The following is an 18,863-nucleotide window of genomic DNA, read 5'->3' as shown; positions in this document are numbered from 1 at the left end:
GGGAAGCCGAAGTTCATGCTTGAGAAGTGGAATAACATGATCATAACAAAGAGCATTGTGAGGAAACTTGACTGCAGTTTATTGGACAAGTTGAAGTTGCTTGATAGAGGAGATAGGGAGACCATTGTTGACTGCATTACAATAATTGAGCTTAGAAATAACTAGTGTTCACACCAAAGTGGGGGAGAGAAAAAGTTCAACAGCATACATCCAATTTGGTGCAAAGAAAGCACAGCATATAACCAAGTCTTTCTGAGGTTTAAATCACAATTTTAGAGTCTGGAAGAACCCCCGATACATGGAGTCTTGAAAAATCTGGATGGTCCCCTTTGATGCAAATAGGAAGGAGAGTTGAGGAACAAGGAGTGGTGTTTTACACTTAGTTCAATTAAGGAATAGATGGTGATCCCAAAACCAGTCAACAAAAGAATGAAGACAGTTTTGGAAAGGGATTGTGTTAAGTGAGGAAGAGGTGAAAAAAAAAAGAGGATCTGAATTTCATCTGCATTATGACAACAGTGTGTTTTAAGCCTGTAAAATGTATTGGGTATTTCCTGAAGTGTATTTCTCTAGTTTGGCCAGAAGGTGGTTCATGTTTGTTTTGAAGCTGCTGTAGAACCAAGGCTGTTTTCTTTGTTCAAGTCTTTTGGAAAGGCAGTCTGTACTCTGTAGTATACTTTCAAACTTGTTGTTCTGGGCTCTGATTAACCCAGGTGCTCGGTTTCATTTGGAATGTACAGGCTTTTGCCCCAGTCTTAGCCAGGAAGAAAAGAGAGTAGAATCTCTTTGCTGAGGCTCTGTGAACAGTTATATGTCCTGATCTTCCCAGGTACTTTTTAGAAAGTAAACAAATTTTAGATAGTTTTATAATTGATCCATATTTCATATTTTTTGCAGATTGCACATTTTCTGTTCACTGTTCAAGTTGTGACAATAAACCTGTTTAGTTTGTTGACTCTGCTAGCTGTACTGATAAAGAATCCTGGTGGTTTGTGTGTTGGTTCTGTGAGTGCTTTCCAGGAAATGTGGGACCACTGGGAGTGTGGCCTCAGTAACCTAGAAATCACTGGGGATAAATTGAGAGCGGGAGACTTGCCCAGAGGCAGTTGTGATCCAGTTGGTGGGAGGAGAGTGCTAGTGTAGAGCACAAGTGGCAGGTGCAGGCAGACCTGAGCTGTGCTGGAGATAGACCCTCTAAGTGGCTGCGGGGTAACCCCAGGTGGGTGGCTAGGTGTTTCATGACATACATAAAAATAGGGGCTTCAGCCCAGAGATTGAATCTATAAATATGTAAGAATGTGTGGGATAAGCACAAAGGATTCTTAAATGGAAAGAGAATGAAATCAAAACAACTTAGCTGTGCTTAAGTTGCAAATCCAGTAGTTGGGAATTAAGGCTAGTACTGATTTGTGTCTCAGTTATGGATAGACAGATCTGGTTGGACTGGAGTAGGCTTTGATGCCAATTCTAGAAGTTGAAACTTAAGCCAGTGCTGGGCAGACTTCTATGGTCTGTCTCCTGAAAATGGCAAGGACAGCTCAAGACTAAGTATGTGTATGTTGGGCAGACTGGATGTATCATGCAGGTCTTTATCTGCTGTCATCTACTATGTTACAATGTAAGAGGGAAAGTGGGATAGAAAGATATAGTGTTATATATGTCTGATGTAGGGAGAAGATAGGGTTGCGGATGTGTGCTGTTGACGGAACTGCATCGTGAGCTTATGGTGTTTGGAGGAGTTAGTCGTGGCAATCTTTTGGGAATCGTGGGAGACAGAATTAAAGCAGTGTGTGGTGATAGAGGAGGAGGATTGTGTGCTGTATGTCAGCCTGACAGTGTGTTTATTTCTTGCAGATGTTTAACAAGCGGTGTGGGAGATGTTGCATTTCTCGATCACATAACGATAGCAAATGCCACAGGTATGGCCATATGCAGAACATGTACCTTTCTTCTGTAGGTTATCTGTAGTGTTCCTTACATCTTCCTTTTTGCAATACAATTATGATGAGAAAAGCTGGGTTCAGGACAGGCACATATACCTGTGACAGTGTCAATGAATTCAGCTGAGAATTTTTTTTTCTCTTCTGACAGCTGTCAGGTACGATGCTGTTTGTCATTTGTAGAAAATTATTTTTTTTTTATTTTTAAGATTTATAGTCCTTTCTATCTAAAATGCTAGGTGGGGTACAAACTTTGTACACAATAAAATAGTCAAACAAATGATAAAAACAAGACATCATCAGATTTCACTTAAAGTTGCTGTTAATGCTATCTGCTCTTGTCCTTTCCTTAAGCAGTGGTTGTGTGCATGTGAGTTCATGGTCTTTTCTGGAGGGCAAACTGCAGTGTTTTAGACATCTCTGCTAGTATCAGTAAGGGCAGAAGCTCTACCCATCACTGTCTTACAAACAATTTTTTTTTTTTGATTCTCCTTTTCTGGAAGAAAGAGCTTGGAAAGAAAGGTTTTAGTTTAGATCTTTTTGGCTTGTTGACCATTATTTCAGTGTGCTCAAGTGGACCAACATAGCAACCACACTGCTTTATTCTAGAGGAGATGAAAGTGTCACTTTCAGTGGCATAGCTACAGGTGGGCCTGAGTGGGCACAGGCCCACCCAATCTTGGCTCAGGCCCACCCGGCTGCAGCACCATACTGTTCTCTTCCCCCCTCTCCTCCGCAGCATCCCAGCATCTGCACTCCGGTCTCTGAACCTCTTTCCTTCCCTCCCCAGTGTTGGTACAGGTGTTCTCACTGCTTGTGCCAGCTCTGCAGGCTTCCATCAGCCATGTTGAAAAAGACAGTGACGTCAGCGAGGGCGGGACATGGCAGATGGAAGCCTGCGGGGCCAGCGCAAGCAGTGAGAATGAATCACTGCAGGCACTGAGGACAGCTGTACTGACATCCGGGAGGGACAGAGTTCAGAGACAGGAGCACAGATGCCAGGAGGCCATAGAGGAAAGGGAGAAGATGTGGGGTAGGTGAAAAAAAACCTCTTTTGTTCTTAAAAATATCTCCGGGAAGATATTTGTGGTGTGTGGTTAGGGGGTGTGGAAGAGGGCACATGCACGTGAAAGGGCCCATCCAAAATACCAAGTCTTGCTACGCATCTGGTCACTTTCCTAGAGATTCCTAGGTAAAGGGAAAATACTTTGCCATTAATCCTTCTCACTGACCAAGTGGAGTAGTGGTTGGCTCATGTGGTAATGAATAGGAGACTTGTGAATTCCCTCTCAAGCTTCTTTGGGTTGGAGATGAGATTTCAGTCCCTATTTTGTGTGCTTCTCTCCAACCAGAGGGATCATTTCTGTGGGGTACACCCAAACGAGGAGCTTTATTTAATAAAGACCATATCTGTAGGCATAGAATAGGAAATGCCTTTTCTTGATCATGCCTTTGTATTGTGACAGGAGCTGACCCTTCCTCGCTTTCTCTCTTCTGATACAGCTTTTAATCTTTTTGTCTTTTAGATACAGAACAAGCAGAGTATGAGCTATTATGTCCCGATGGGTCTACAGCGAATTTGACAGCATACAGCAACTGCAACCTGGGCCGTGGCCCTGGCAAGGCAGTCATTAGTAGGCACAGCTTTCATAAGATTGCCAAGAAGTTTCTCACTATAATTCAGGTAACTTTGAACCGAGAGTTTATTATTCTTTTGTATCTCAAGCTCTTATCAAACATTCAGGGAATAAAATCATAAAGAGGAGGTTAGAACTCCTCCTTCCTGTGAGGTGTAACTTTCCCCCAGATTAGAGCTGCTCCTTTACCCCAGGTTAGAGCCACTCCTTTCTGTGCTGCTTACCTTTCCCCCAGGTTAGAGCCGCTCCTTTCTTTGCTGCTTACCTTTCCCCCAGGTTAGTGCTGCACCTTTCTGTGCTGCTTACCTTTCCCCCAGGTTAGAGCCGCTCCTTTCTGTGCTGCTTACCTTTCCCTCAGGTTAGAGCCGCTCCTTTCTGTGCTGCTTACCTTTTCCCCAGGTTAGAGCTGCACCTTTCTGTGCTGCTTACCTTTCCCCCAGGTTAGAGCCGCTCCTTGCTGTGCTGCTTACTTTTCTCCCAGGTTAGAGCTGCTCCTATCTATGCTGCTTACCTTTTTCCCAGGTTAGAGCCGTTCCTTGCTGTGCTGCTTACCTTTTCCCCAGGTGAGAGCCGCTCCTTTCTGTGCTGCCTACCTTTCCCCCAGGTGAGAGCTGATTATTGGGGATGAATGCATTAAGCGCCAATTAGCATGCATTTGCAAGCTAATTGCGCTAGAAGCCCTGTTTAGCATGCATTTGCATGCTACTTGCACTGAGAGCCCTCGAGTGCGCTGTTTCAGGCGCTGTTTCAGGCGCTCGAGGGCTCTGATCATGGGTCGGCTACAAACTCTGGCGCTAGTATGACGTTAACAGCCTCTAGCGCCAGAGATTGCTTTTGATCATGAGGGCCCCAGTTGTCAGCCTGTGCTTGCAGTTCCTGGGACTAGAGAGTAATAATCTCCTGTGGGTTTAGCAGAGGGCTGCCGACTGCAGCTCTGACAGTCGCCAGTGGGCGTCGTTGGTTCACATGGACACTTTGACATCAAACTTTAATTTTTGGTTTCAGCTTTGGCTGAAGCTAGGTGATAAGATTTGGCTGCAGTTTCGGTTCCAGCCGAAAGTGTTCAGAAAGTTTTGTTAGCAGTTTCGGTTTCAGCTGAAACTGAAAAAAGTTTTGGCCAGTGTCGTCTGTGGTGGGGGGTGGCTTGCACATACTCAGCAAGGTCTTTTCAGGTTTCTCTGAGTTCTGGCACTGTCGGATGACATCCCCAGTGTGTGGCTGACTCATTCTTCTTGTCCATGAAAAACTTATCCATTTGTTTTAGGTGTGCAAGCCAGAGAAGGAGGAGCAATTGGGGAGATATTGCTATGTGGTATTCCTATGAGAAAATATCTAAGGGTTTTTATCTGGGAAAGTGGCAGGGTAAAACCTGACTTTGCTCATTTGATGTAATATCCTGAAGAAGGAAGTAGTGTCATAGCATAGGAAGATAATAATTTCACATGAAGGTAAGTGATCTATGTTTAACCTTGAAGTAAAATGAAAGACAAGCACATGAGATGTATTTTAAGACTAGCTTGTTTCCTAATTATAGAAGAGAACATTGAGTATTTTAGTAAAACCATTTGTACCATTTCCAGAACCTGTTTGGCCAAAAAGGGAAGGCAAGAACCCGTTTCAATCTCTTCATGTCTGCAGCATTTAGAGGGCAAAACTTACTGTTGCGTGATACCACACAAAGCCTGCAGCTTGTGGAGGAACAGTCTGACATCACTGAAATCCTGGGCCGGGATTATGTTGCTTTATTGAAGGGACTTGGGCATGAAGGTAAGAACTCAAGTACGTAATAGACATAACTCTTTCCTTGTATGATTCCCTAATGTAGCAGTGCTACATGAACTTTATCCTACCACAACATCACTTTGTATTTGTTCACCGGAGACTCCAAAGCCTCTCCGGTACTATGTAAGCCACATTGAGCCTGCAAATAGGTGGGAAAATGTGGGATACAAATGTAACAAATAAATACAAAGAACTTCCTAGGAAGAACCAAAGGCATAATGATGAAAGACTCAACCTTCAGTGAGGCTGGTGAAAGAGGTGTGGAGAGCCATAGAAAACACTTTTATTTTAAAACTATTTATTTAATGTTTTATCAAATTACAGCCATCTGACACAGTTGTTCCTTCAGTATGCCAGTCGTTTAACATTAAAAATTGACACACGACCAATTATTAAATGTAATCCCCTTTTCCCCTACCCTCCTATTGTATCCCTTTAACTCCAACACTTCTGTATAACCAAATATTATATAACTTGTATAGTGACCATCCTTTTACTCAACAGTATAATGTTTGCAACCCCCTCTTTCCTCTACCCTCAGATTCCCCTTCCAGCCTGCCACAGTTAGATTTGGATTTGCTGAGCACTATCTGTCCAGGTCACCTTGTACTTCTGCAGTAACACTAGTCAGAGGCACTCCACTGAATCCAATCAAAATAACAGTTCCATATCTCATTAAACCACTGCAACTTGTTATGCCTTAGGGCCATTAAACAGTACATTTAACAAAAGAACTTAAACTTCTCTTGTACTGCTTGTGTACACATTACTCTGATTTGTTTCCAATTCCCTGCCAATACAATCCTTGCAGCTGTGACCCCTAATCTGACCAAATTGGTCTTAGCATAGCATAGTATTTATTCTTCTATTCTGCATATAACATAGTAACATAATAGATGACGGCAGAAAAAGACCGACACGGTCCACCCATTCTGCCCAACAAGATAAACTCACATGTGCCATTTTTTGTGTATACCTTACCTTGATTTGTACCTGTCTTTTTCAGGGCACAGACCGTATAAGTCTGCCCAGCACTATCCCCGCCTCCCAACCACCAGCCCCGCCTCCCACCACCGGCTAAGCTTCTAGGGATCCCTTCCTTCTGAGCAGGATTCCTTTATGTTTATCCCACGCATGTTTGAATTCCGTTACCGTTTTCCTCTCCACCACCTCCCGCGGGAGGGCATTCCAAGCATCCACCACTCTCTCCGTGAAAAAATACTTTCTGACATTTTTCTTGAGTCTGCCCCCGCCCCCTTCAATCTCATTTCATGTCCTCTCGTTCTACCGCCTTCCCATCTCCGGAAAAGGTTCGTTTGCGGATTCATACCTTTCAAATATTTGAATGTCTGTATCATATCACCCCTGTTTCTCCTTTCCTCCACGGTATACATGTTCAGGTCAACAAGTCTCTCCTCATACGTCTTGTAACGCATGAATTCAGGTTCAATGCGGATCACAATAAAAGAGAACTGGGAAAATCCCCAGGAATTACAACATAGCATTACAATGAGAAACAGTTTGTCCAGGCACTATTAAGACCTTGTGCTTTCACAAAATTATATCTTTAATTGCAGCAAGTAATGCAAACACACCCTTCCAGTATTATTTTATCAGTGAGCAATCCTACCAAATATATCTAAAGGTACCTGAACAACAACAGGTGTGTAGTGCCTTCTTTAAATACATTCTCTGCTATTTGACTCACTATGACCAATTTAGCCATTCTATCCCAAATTTTCTTCTACTCTGTTGTTTGCAGTGATTTGCTTAGATCCTTCTCCTTTTGTGCCACATAAGTAAGGTGTGTGACCCCTCTCTGATTTAAGATATTATATTCCCTTGAAATCCATCACTTCCTAATTCTACCCTTTAGAAAAATCCCAAAGGGGGGTTCTTTCTGCTCCAAGACCCGTCTTTATCTGTAACATAATGTTTTCCATGTAAGTAAGAAAAAATGTCCCCAGACAACAGATGATCTTGTTCACCTAATTCCTAAAAGATGACTTCCTGACCCATGTCATAGAACTGTCCCACACAACTGATTTTCCCAGTGTTGGAGGACTCCCCCCCCCCCCCCCCCGGTCTCTTCCCAATTTTAAATTCATAGTACATGGGGACAAGAGGACTACTTCCGCCCTACATTAACCCTGTCTTTGTTCCTAACCAGACTTTCAGGAATAAGGCTAAGTAGGGATTCATTCTGGTACTACAAAGAAATAATTCCCCTTCCTGAATTGCCCTATTGCATATATGTAACGTTACCACATAATATTAAACAAAGGGAACTCGAGAAAACACACAACACAATGTTTACATTATTACTTCATTTATTTAAGGCACAAAGTTATCCACCACCTGTATCACCCATGTGAAAAAGTAACTCTTTCCTTAGTTACTCAAATGTAATCTATAGAGCCTTCTCTGGAATGCAGTCCCTGAAAGGCTTTGCTGAACACAAGACAATCTCTACTTCAGGAAGCAGGTGAAAGCTTGGTCTTCAACCAGGCCTTTAATGGAAGGCATAACTAACTTGCTAGTCATACACACATTAAAGGAATGACACCAGCTGAACATACTATAGCAGGACATTGCTTATCCACTTCTACCCTAGCTAAGATAATATTCATGCACCTTATATTCATGCCTTTCTGACCTCATTTGCAACTTTCTTTAAATTAATCCCCTTATTTTCTTACTCCTGCTGCTCTATTGTATCTATCTATATGTTCCATCTTTACTTATATCTTGGCTGTTTATGAAAATGTTTTATGTATTGTGTTGACATTGTAATGTAGGATACTATGCCGTACTTTGTATTGTTGTTTGAAGATTTTTACTACTGTAATTGTCTATTGCTTATGTTTGACTTATTCTTGCTGTACACCACCTTGAATGAATTCCTTCAAAAAGATGCAAAATAACTCCTAATGAATAAATAATTGATTATTAGATTCAGCTGATTGAACACAGCTAGGCTTGAGTGCAGCCAGCCCTGTTGAATCTAACCCTCATTATATATTGAACCTGCAAAAATGCTATGCAATGATCAAAGGAAATTCCAGAAGAGAGAAGGAAAAAAGTGGCTGAAATATATTATTCTGGAAAGGGTTACAAAGCAATTTTTAAAGCTCTGGGATGCCACTGAACCACAGTGAAAACCATTTTCCCCAAATGGAGAAGACTTGGAACAGTAGTGAATCTTTCCAGGAGTAACTGGCCTGCCAAAATTGCTCCAAGGGTGCAGTGACAACTCATTCGGGAACTCTCAAAACACTCCAGAAGAAAGAACTGCAGGCCTTTCTAACTTCAGCTACAGTCACTGTTCATGACTCCACAATAAGAAAGAGACTAGGCAAAAATGGGATTCATGGGAGTCTAGCAAGGCAGAAACTGCTGCTAAATGAGAGTGACGATAGTGCTCATCTCAGAAAGCAATTAGATTGAATGTGGGGATATACATCAACCTACTAGCCGTGTTTATTTTGACGTCGAGGCTTAACAGCAAAATTTTTGCCTGTTTTATGAATAAGGGTGATCCCTACTAATTTTATACAATGAGGCCGGCAAGAAGCCCTCCCCAGGAAGTTAAAAAAAAATACACCATACCATTACTCCCACTATTAGTTGGAAATTTCTTTTCTTTTCTCTTTTTTCTTTCTTTCTTTTTTTTTTTTTTGTCCAAAAAAAGGGAAAACCAAAAACTTCCACAGAAAATCAAACACATCCATCACAGGAGTGGAAGAGAATAAAGCATCAAGATGATACTGTCTTGTAAAACACATAGGTTTATTCTGCAGCATAAAAAGTCCCAGCCAAGTGAACTCAACACAGGCCGTGTTTTGGCTCAACAGCCTTTATCAGGAGTAACCTTTAGACCAAAACATACAGAAATACAAATAACAATACTAAATAAATCAGTACATCATTTTACTTGTGAACTGTGTGTTACTGAAAAAAGAAAGCTGAAAAAGTCGTAAATATGGAAAACCCTTTGTAGTATGTGTTGATATGTGGAAGATAAAAAACTGTGAGTGAAAAATTTTCAAATAAAAGTGCTATGGCATGTGCAGTGTAAATCAAAAAGATAAGTAATGAAGTGTTGTTTACCTGCTGAGTCTTTTCTAAATATAAATCTTCAAAGAAAGTATTGTGCAAAAAGGATGAACCTCTAAAACAAATAACTATGTGTAAGTTAGACACGTGAATAAATAGCCCTACTTATAGCTGAAATTAAAATTATAAAACATAAGTACATAAGTAGTGCCATACTGGGAAAGACCAAAGGTCCATCTAGCCCAGCATCCTGTCACCGACAGTGGCCAATCCAGGTCAAGGGCACCTGGCACGCTCCCCAAACGTAAAAACATTCCAGACAAGTTATACCTAATACTCTATAGAGCCTGAACCTATAAATAACATATTTCCTACTTGCCTTAATATCATACAATTATGTTGGCTCTCTCCACTATCAGACAGGTTTCAACCTTGTTCATGTTTATTCCGGGATCTAAATGTCATAAATAAGTAAGTAAATACATAAATACAAACTGAAAGGGGGAAAGGGGAAATGGGACTTGATATACCGCCTTTCTGAGGTTTTTGCAACTACATTCAAAGCGGTTTACATATGTTCAGGCACTTATTTTGTACCAAGGGCAATGGAGGGTTAAGTGACTTGCCCAGAGTCACAAGGAGCTGCAGTGGGAATCGAACTCAGTTCCCCAGGATCAAAGTCCACTGCACTAACCACTAGGCTACTCCTGAAGTTCATGGGGGGGGGGGGGGGGGGAGAATACCCCCCCCCCCCCCCCCACACACCCAAACTAGGTTTGAACTTCAGTCCCTTAAAATGATGCACTGATTACGATTTATAACAAATTACTACTCTGCCTATGAAAAGTTATTTCATTATTATATGTCTTCTATGTACATTCAAATGCTGCTCTGACTTCCTTGTTGCAGACCTGATACAAGAAAGAAGCTACGGTTGGTTGTTAAAAAAAAAAAAGGCTAGGGAGGGTGGGAAATGAACGGGGGGGGGGGGGGGGGGTCCTTGGTAGGAATTGTCCTCCTTAAGTGGGAATTGTCTCGGGGGGGGGGGGGGGGGGGGGGGGGGGAACTGTCCAGGTGGGAACTCGCCTGATACCTATCATTCATCTGTCTTCCATAAATTGCTGCCACAGTCCATTGTCCTTTTTCCTTTTCAGTCATTAGCTGCAAGGCACCAGCCATAGCCAAACATGACCCCAATGCTTCCTGAGCTGGCACACCCTTGGAGTGACACTGCAATCTTTTCCCTGCTCTATCTCCTTTCAGAGCTGTCTTTCCTGTAGATATTTGCTGCTCCTGTAAATGGTTAAGTCTCACTTTCTGTAGCTCCTGCAGGACTTCAGACATCAAGTGCGCTGTTCTCATCATTACATTTACAGTGGTATCATAGTTTATTAGCTTTCAGAGATGTCTTGTAATCTCCAGCGTCTCTCCTTTGTGAAGCGTAACTGGAGTTAAGTCTGCAAAGGTCTGCAGCTTATGGCCATCCCACTGAACTTTCTCCACCACTCAGGTTACAGCTAGGATCCATTGTATATGGTGTTCTCCAAAAAGTACATTGTAAAATCCTGTGGCTGATTACTTTGTTGTGTCTTGAGTGCTCAGTGTGCACATTCAATTTTAACCACAGAGTGGAGGAGTAGCCTAGTAGTTAGTGCAGCAGACTTTGATCCTGGGAAACTGGGTTCGATTCCCACTGCAGTTCCTTGTGACTCTGGGCAAGTCACTTAACCCTCCATTGCCCCAGGTACAAATAAGCACCTATGTAAACTGCTTTGAATGTAGTTGCAAAAACCACAGAAAAGTGGTATATCAAGTCCCATTCCCTTTCCCCATCTCCTGTCTGACTCAACATGCCCTCTGCACAATCCTTGTATGTCCTATCCTCTTGCAGTCCTCTAAAGCACAAATTACATCGTCAAAGCCTGTTTAGATCCCTGGTCCTCATGAGCTTTTTCCAAGGTCTATACCCAAGTTACTAGCACTTGCATGCTCTCCTCCTGGGTTTCTCCATCATATTTTCCACCTCTACCATCCTAGTGCCCACATTTATCTCTGTCTTTAATTCCCCAATCAGGGCATGCATGTTCGTTTTTACACTCGTGATTGTCTCCTTCAGACCTCTGGACTACCCCTGCAGTTCCCTGTGATTCAGCTGTATCTGGTGGTTTTCTCTCAGTGGCTCCTCGGCATGCTTGCGAGTAGCTGGCCCTGTGTCACATTTCTCTTTGTAAAACCTTGAGCTTGATCCCATGCCTGCTGCTGTGGTGTAAGAAAATAAGTTCACATCTTTCTTTTTAGAGCCTATGGTCTGGTGCCTGGATGCTTAACAGCTGAGATTCAATAATTGGTACTCACCAAGAAGGTATATGTTTAGTAGGGGATGATACTTTGAGACTGGAGCTCTGAATTCAAGTGTCCATCTTGGTTTATGATATCACTTGCCTCTTAAAAACACCTTTTAGAAAGCCCTTATAACAAGCACTCAGGTTATTTTACTGAAAGCTAAGATGATCATCAGGAGACCTTCACTGTTTCCCCCTTATCTTCATAGCCCTTGTTTACAAGCTGAGAACCACTTTAAAAATACTTACTTCAGGTGTGTGATGAACGGGAGAGGAGGAAGGAGACTGAAGGGTTTCAGTTTCTGCTTAATAAATCTAGCTTCTGCTTGCTCACAGCCAGAAAAGCTTTCCTGCTTTAGAACATTTTATGTTTGAAGGACAATGTTCTTTTTATGTCTGTGGTCACAGGGAGCTCACTGGACAATAGCATTCTACGTTGGTGCTGCATCAGTGCAGCAGAATTGCGCAAGTGTGAAGAGTGGGCCCTGAATATCCAATCGGATCCCTTGGTCTGTGTCCGAGGATTTTCACAATCTAGTTGTATAGAGATGATCAAGGTAATCATTGAGATAAATTCAGTAGCAGATATGTTTATTTTTTTCTTCTGCCACTGGCTGGAGTCAGTAGGTTCTGTTAGAATTTGTTGAATTGAGAAGTAGATTAAGGAAGACTCCAGCAGAAGGGAGGTATTGGTCAACATATAGTCAAGAAATTGGTGAAAAACACTTAGTGCTATAAAGGGTCATGGATTTGATATACCACCTTTCTGTGGTACAACCAAAGCAGCTTACATTTATTATATGCAGGCAGGCACCTTACTAGAAACAAAGTTAATATCAGATGCTTTGGCATCATTGCACTGTTGTAACACCACTGTAACGAACATTGCTGTGTTACACTGTAACACCATTATACTCAACACTGATCCATTGTAACGCCACTGTGCCGAATGCTGCTTTGTTACTCCATAACACCACTGAACCGAACACTGCTCTGTTACTGCATAACACCACTTTCCATTACATAGCTTCCCACTGTTCTAGAACCTGTAGTGATAGTTGTGTCCATCAACCAGAAGGTGGAGATAAAGAACTGAAACATGAGCTGAGACATATCTCTCTTGGCATCCAGTCCAGCTCCTCAGTATTTTCTGAATCCAGCAGGTGGATGGACACACTTTTCAGTTTCTGGTTCTAAGTGATTTGCTCCTGGTCAAGTTGGTGAACTGGTCCCCAGTTGAGCTTTGTGGATGGCTTGAGTCTGCAGAGTCATATCTGGAGGTCCTCAAATCCCTGTCTCTGGTGCCCTGAAAATTTACTTCTCTCCCTTCACCTCTCTCCTGTTTCCTGTGAAGTTCTTCTTTTCTTACACAACAACCTTCAAAAAAGAAAGGAGAAGGAAAGAGGACAGAGTATTAGTCCTGAGCCTTTCTCATCTGTGGTAAGATCTGTAGAGACTGTGAGATTGGGGGGAGCACCTAGCAGTGGCAAGTCCGACTAAAGTTTGAATCAAAACCACTTGGAGGGCTGCAAGTTCTGCTTGGTGTAGGGGAGGGATCCTGATTTACCACTTGGGAGAGATCCTGATTTACCATTTGGGACAAATTGTACTCCACTTGTGACAGTCTGGGTGAATGGCGGCTCCCGTGGAGGCAATTAAGTGGTGTTCCTGCTGTGGAACCTGCTGACCAGCATTGGAACATTGCAGTGCATGCAAGCCAGAAATCCTGTGGGACACGGAGGAAACGGTTGGCGGCAGAACGCCTTTGGGTTTGGCGTAGTTTCTGAATATGCCAGGATATTTAGGCTCTTCAGCAGGGCCAGAGCGCAGTTTGATACAGGAGAGCATGGCACTATTTTCTTAGGGCCGACTGGCAGTGAGGAGCAGCTTCTGTCTGATCATGTGTAGAGCACAACTGCAATTTTACAGTCTCAGGGCTCGACAGAGCATTCTGCATCAGGATCTTTGTTTTCTGCAGAGTTTGTATTGCTCTTACACCAGGCCTATTTACTGAAGCAGGGACAGTCAGTTGCTGCAGAGTGCTTTTTTTCTCACCCTGCTGCCCCTCTGGCTCCTAAGAGATCTTGTTTCAACCTCTGGGAGTGAGCAGATGAGGCTATCTTTGCTTCTCCTTCCTTATATGATGTGGCCTCATTCTATTCAGAGGAGCCATCATTGAAGGAGCTGTTAGAGGAGGGAGATGATCGATAGGTACTGAGGTTGCTTCCTAAAGAAGATCTCAGTACTCTAATTTCTGAGGACCTGGTGGTGCTGTCCATTGAGGAGCCTTCTGCTTCGTGTCGGGAGTTCTCTCTTCGTCGATCATGAGGGAGCTTAGAGGTCCTTCTCAGGCCTTCCCAATACATCCAGACATTCAGGACCTGATTACAGCAGAATGGGTCTCATGAGGCTGAGAGTGGGAAGAGTCAAGGTTCATCTCTACCCATTAGTTCAGGAGGAGAAAGATCAATTGCAGCTTCCCAGAGTGGGCTCCTTGGTTATTGCGGTGACTAAGATGACCACCTTGCCATTGGAAGGGGACATTGTCCTAAAAGACCTACAGGATAGGAAGCTAGAGGGTTCGCTGAAACAAGTCTTAGAAGTGGCCTCTTTGGGCCTTCAAGTGACAGAGTGTGCATCTCATTCATGGCAAGAGCATTCCTGAAGTGGCATCGGCAGTCAGCAGCACAAGATGGGCATCATAAACCCATCTGGAAGCGGGGTTGGCCTACTTGGTGGATGCTATTTATGACATATTACAGCCTGCGGTATGTCTTTGGCTGTCATGGCACGTTGGCAACTCTGGTTGCGGCATTGGGCAGTGGATGCAGCATCAAAGTCACATCTAGGTAAGCTGCCCTTTTGGGGCAAGTGGCTGTTTGGGGAAGATCTCAATAAATTGATGAAAGAACTGGGGAAAACTAAGCTACAGCAGTTGCCAGAGGATAAGCCGCAAGCCTCTGATTGTCTGTCTTTAGGGGGCTTTCGATTTCGAGACAGCAGATGGTACCAGCCTGGTCATCAGTAATGTGGTCAGAAGGCCTGCTTTCAGGCACGCCAGTCTTCCTTTTCATGTGGACAGGAAGTCTCCTCTGAGTGTCCAATGCCTTCAGACTGCCCAATGCCTCCAGAACTTCACAATGATGCAAGGCTGGTCCACTTTTTTCTTCCTCCAGTGGAAGGACGTCTTCAGGAGTTCAGGGAGGAGTGAGCCAAAATCACATCAGACCAATGGGTTCTGCATATTCTTACAGAAGGTTATGTTGGAATTCTTTCACCTGGTTGCTCTTCTCTTCTTGCAGTCTCTTTGTCTAAAGGGAACCAAAGCAGTCGAGGTTCAGGCCTCCATAGATTCCTTGCTGGAGCTCTGGACCATTGTTCCAGTTCCCCAGGCTGAACAAGGACAAGGCAGATACTCCTTCTACTGGCACCTTTCTTCTGGTCTTAGATCTCAAAGGTCTAAACCACTGCCTCCGAGTGTCCTGATTTCGCATAGAGAAACTAAGAGCAGTCATAGTCTTGGTTCAAGTGGGAGAATTTCTTACCGCCCTCAATCTAAGGAAAGCATATTTGCATATACCCATATGGCCATTGCATCAGAGGTTTCTATGTTTTCTGGTGCTGGACTGTCACTTCCAGTTCAGGGCTTTGCCCTTTACTACTACTACTACTTAGCATTTCTATAGCGCTGCCAGGGTTACGCAGCGCTGTACAAGTTTAAACATAGGGAAGGACAGTCCCTGCTCAAGAGAGCTTACAATCTAAAGGTAAAAACTATGTAGTCAGTGTAGGTATCAGGAATGGAAAGGTGGTTAGGCACCAAAAGCAAGGGAGAAGAGATGGGCCTTGAGTAAGGACTTGAAAATGGGCAGGGAGGGCGCATGGGCTCAGGAAGTCTGTTCCAAGCATAAGGTGATGCGAGGCAGAAGGGGCAGAGTCTGGAGTTAGCGGTGGTGGAGAAGGGTACAGAAAGGAGTGATTTGTCCTGAGAGCGGAGGTTACGGGTGGGAACATATGGGGAGAGGAGGGTAGAGAGGTAATGGGGAGCTGCAGATTGAGTGCACTTGAAGGTCAATAGGAGAAGCTTGAACTGTATACGGTAGTGGATCGGGAGCCAGTGAAGCGACTTGAGGAGAGGGGTGATATGAGAGTATCGGTTCACGCGGTAGATAAGACGTGCGGCGGAATTTTGGACAGATTGAAGGGGGGATAGGTGGCTAAGCGGGAGGCCAGCGAGGAGAAGGTTGCAATAGTCAAGACGAGAGGTAACGAGCGAGTGGACGAGGGTTCGGGTGGCTCCAACAACTTTTACCAAGGTTATGATGGGTGGTGGTGGTGGCCTTCCTTCGGTGCCAAGGAATCAGAGTGCACCTGTATCTTGATTGAGTGGCTTATTCATGCATCATCCTATTTGGACAGCGTGGCGGTGACAGACAGTTTTCCGTCTCCTGCAGTTGTTGGGTTGGGTGATCAATTTTGAGAAAAGCAGACTAATTCGATCACAGACACTGGAGTATCTAGGTATTCTATTCAACACAGCACGGGAGAGGATCTTCTTCATGGAGCACAGGAGGTCGAAGCTGGCTCAACAGATTTGTCGTCTTCTCAGTCTCAAGGCAGACCCTGGGTCTCGGACTACATCCAGATTCTAGGGTCAATGATGGCTCATGTGCAGCCATTATAGGAACTTCTTCTTAGTTTCTGGTCTCCGGTGTTACAGAAGTACGACCTTCATCTTTCTTGGATGCTGGTTGCCAGTTGGAGTATGCTGTGGTGGTTGTCGCCCAGGAATTTTACTGTTGGAGCTCCCTTTCTGATAACATAGTGGGAGGTGGTGACAACAGACACCAGCAAGTCTGGTTGGGAAGCTCATTACAAGTTACATTTGGCACAGGGCACCTGGATGGAACAGAAATCTCAGTGGTCAATAAATCACTTGGAGCTCAGGGCAGTGCAAAATGCCTTAAACGACTTCGCTCCCTTTGTAGCAGAGGCCCTAATCTGAGTTTTCTCTGATAGTGTGATGGCAGTGGCATATATGAACAAACAAGGTGGGACCCACAGTCGTATGATGGCGGTGGAGGTGGCCTCCCTCATTAGTTGAGCGGATAAAAATCTCTGCTTGTCAGCAGCTCACATCACGGAGTCCTTGAATGTGGAGGTGGACTTTCTCAGCCAGCACTCCTTGGACCCAGGGGAATGGGACTATCCAGCTAGGGGTTTCAGCTGATAGTGGACCAATGGGGTTCTCCACTTCTGGACTTGATGGTATTGAAACAGAATGCCAAATTTTCCAAGTTCAACAGTTGAAGAAAAGAACCAAGCTCAATGGGGATCAATGCCCTACTGCATCCCTGGCTGGAGACGCATCTACTGTATGTTTTCCCTCCTTGGCCCATGGTAGGCCACGTGTTGAACATGATCACACTGCATCGGGGTCATATAATTCTTGAAGGCCCTGAGTGGCTGTGGAGGCCATGGTACGCAGACCTGATTCGACTGCTGGATGGGATCCTCTCCATCTTCTGTAGGTACACAAGCCTACTGAATCAAGGTCTGGTGCTCATGGAGGATCCCTGCCCCTGTGGTCTTATGCTTTGGCCATTGAAAGGGCTCGGTTGTTTTGAAAAGGTTATCCTGATTTGGTCATTGCCACCTTACTGCAGGCACGGAAATGCTCTACATCCATGGTGTATGTGAGGGTGTGGAGGATGCTCAAGGGCTGGTTTACTGAGCACGGACTTTCTCCTTTCTCTACTCAGATCATGCACATCCTAGCATTTCTACAGGCAGATCTTCAGAAAGGATTGTTGTTTGGTTCTTAAAAGGTTCAGTTTGTGGGTTTGGCTTGTTTCAGGGTCTGACTACAGAAGATGTCTCTTGTGGCTTACCTGGATATCATTCAATTCTTATGGGGAGTGGACTGCTTGCGGCCTCCCTTTCATTTCCTGTGTCCAGAGTGGAACCTTAATGTAGTCCTTCGGGCTCTTCATAAGCCTCCTTTTGAGCCACTCTGGAAGGCCTCCTTGAAAGATCTTGCACTAAAGATAGTGTTCTTGATGGCTGTTGTGTTGACACAGAGGGTTTCGGAGTTTCAGACTCTCTTGTCAAATTGCCTTTCTTCACATTTTGGAGATAGGGTTCTCCCTGTGCATAGTGCCTTCTTTTCTTCCAAAAGTGGTATCAGCATTTCATCTCAACCAGTCTGTGGAGCTTCTGTCCTTTCACAGAGAGGACGAAGAGGCTCGGTATTCTTCTTGAAGCTTCTTGATGTGGATAGGGTCATCATTAGATATCTGGAAATATGAATGAGTTTCAGAAATCAGACTGTGCTTTTTGGTAAATACTACAGGGTGGATGTTTCGACATGCTTGGAAGCCAGTTTCAGTGCTTCAGTCCTCAGGGCATCGTTACCAGTATCCCACCCACTCTAAGGATTGCTTTTGAACATCCCACACTTTCTGGAATAGTGGGAAACTATGTAATGGAAGGAGAAATTAGGTCTTACCTGATAATTTTCTTTCCATTTGTCCTTTCCACTATTCCAGAGATCCATCTGAGGTTTTGGAGATATTTAGTCATTGTGACGTAATAGTTCAAATAATGACTGTCACCTTGCAAGTTACTTCCTGCATATCTCATGTTTTGTACAGATTGAGATCCACATGTCTGTTTGTCTGGTTAATATTAGGGTAGCAAGTTTTTTAAGGTTGTGATTCTCCTGAGTTTTTCCTTGTCTACATGAATCTTGAGGAGCTGGACTGGATGCCAAGAAATATGTCTCAGCTCAGTTTTCAGTTCTGTATCTCCACCTGCTGGTTGATGGATGCAACTGTCCTCATGGGTTCTGGAATAGTGAGAAGGACTAATGGAAAGAAAATGATCAGGTATGACTTAATTTCTCTGTATTGAACACTGCTTTATTACTCTGTAACCAGTGGTGTAGCCACAGGGGGTCCCTTGGGAGCCTAGACTTCCCAATTTGGATTTGGGCATCCTAAGGTCTGCTAGGTTGGCTGGCAGGGCTCTCCAAGCCCCATCAGCAGAAGCCCTCCTCCAGCGATGCTTGCTGGTGCACTGCCTGCCCTGCTTCTGGCACCACTACC

General features: G+C 44.0%; 1 protein-coding gene across 7 annotated transcripts in view; it reads left to right on the top strand.

Moving 5' to 3' along the window:
• LOC115479594 (saxiphilin-like) overlaps window positions 1-18,863 on the top strand; it is a 93,844-nt gene that overhangs the window by 44,776 nt on the left and 30,205 nt on the right. For 6 of the 7 annotated variants that reach the window (XM_030217597.1, XM_030217594.1, XM_030217592.1 and 3 more), the window contains 4 exons: window positions 1,855-1,919; window positions 3,467-3,624; window positions 5,158-5,356; window positions 12,166-12,314. In XM_030217597.1, coding sequence (XP_030073457.1) covers window positions 1,855-1,919; window positions 3,467-3,624; window positions 5,158-5,356; window positions 12,166-12,314 — 571 coding nt within the window. The remainder of the gene's footprint in view (window positions 1-1,854; window positions 1,920-3,466; window positions 3,625-5,157; window positions 5,357-12,165; window positions 12,315-18,863) is intronic. The other variant, XM_030217593.1, reaches the window with a different exon arrangement.

The sequence above is a fragment of the Microcaecilia unicolor genome, chromosome 11 (genome assembly GCF_901765095.1).
Source record: "Microcaecilia unicolor chromosome 11, aMicUni1.1, whole genome shotgun sequence".
NCBI lineage: Eukaryota > Metazoa > Chordata > Amphibia > Gymnophiona > Siphonopidae > Microcaecilia > Microcaecilia unicolor.
The sequence above is the reverse complement of the archived record's forward strand: the minus strand, read 5'-3'. Positions and strand labels throughout refer to the sequence as shown.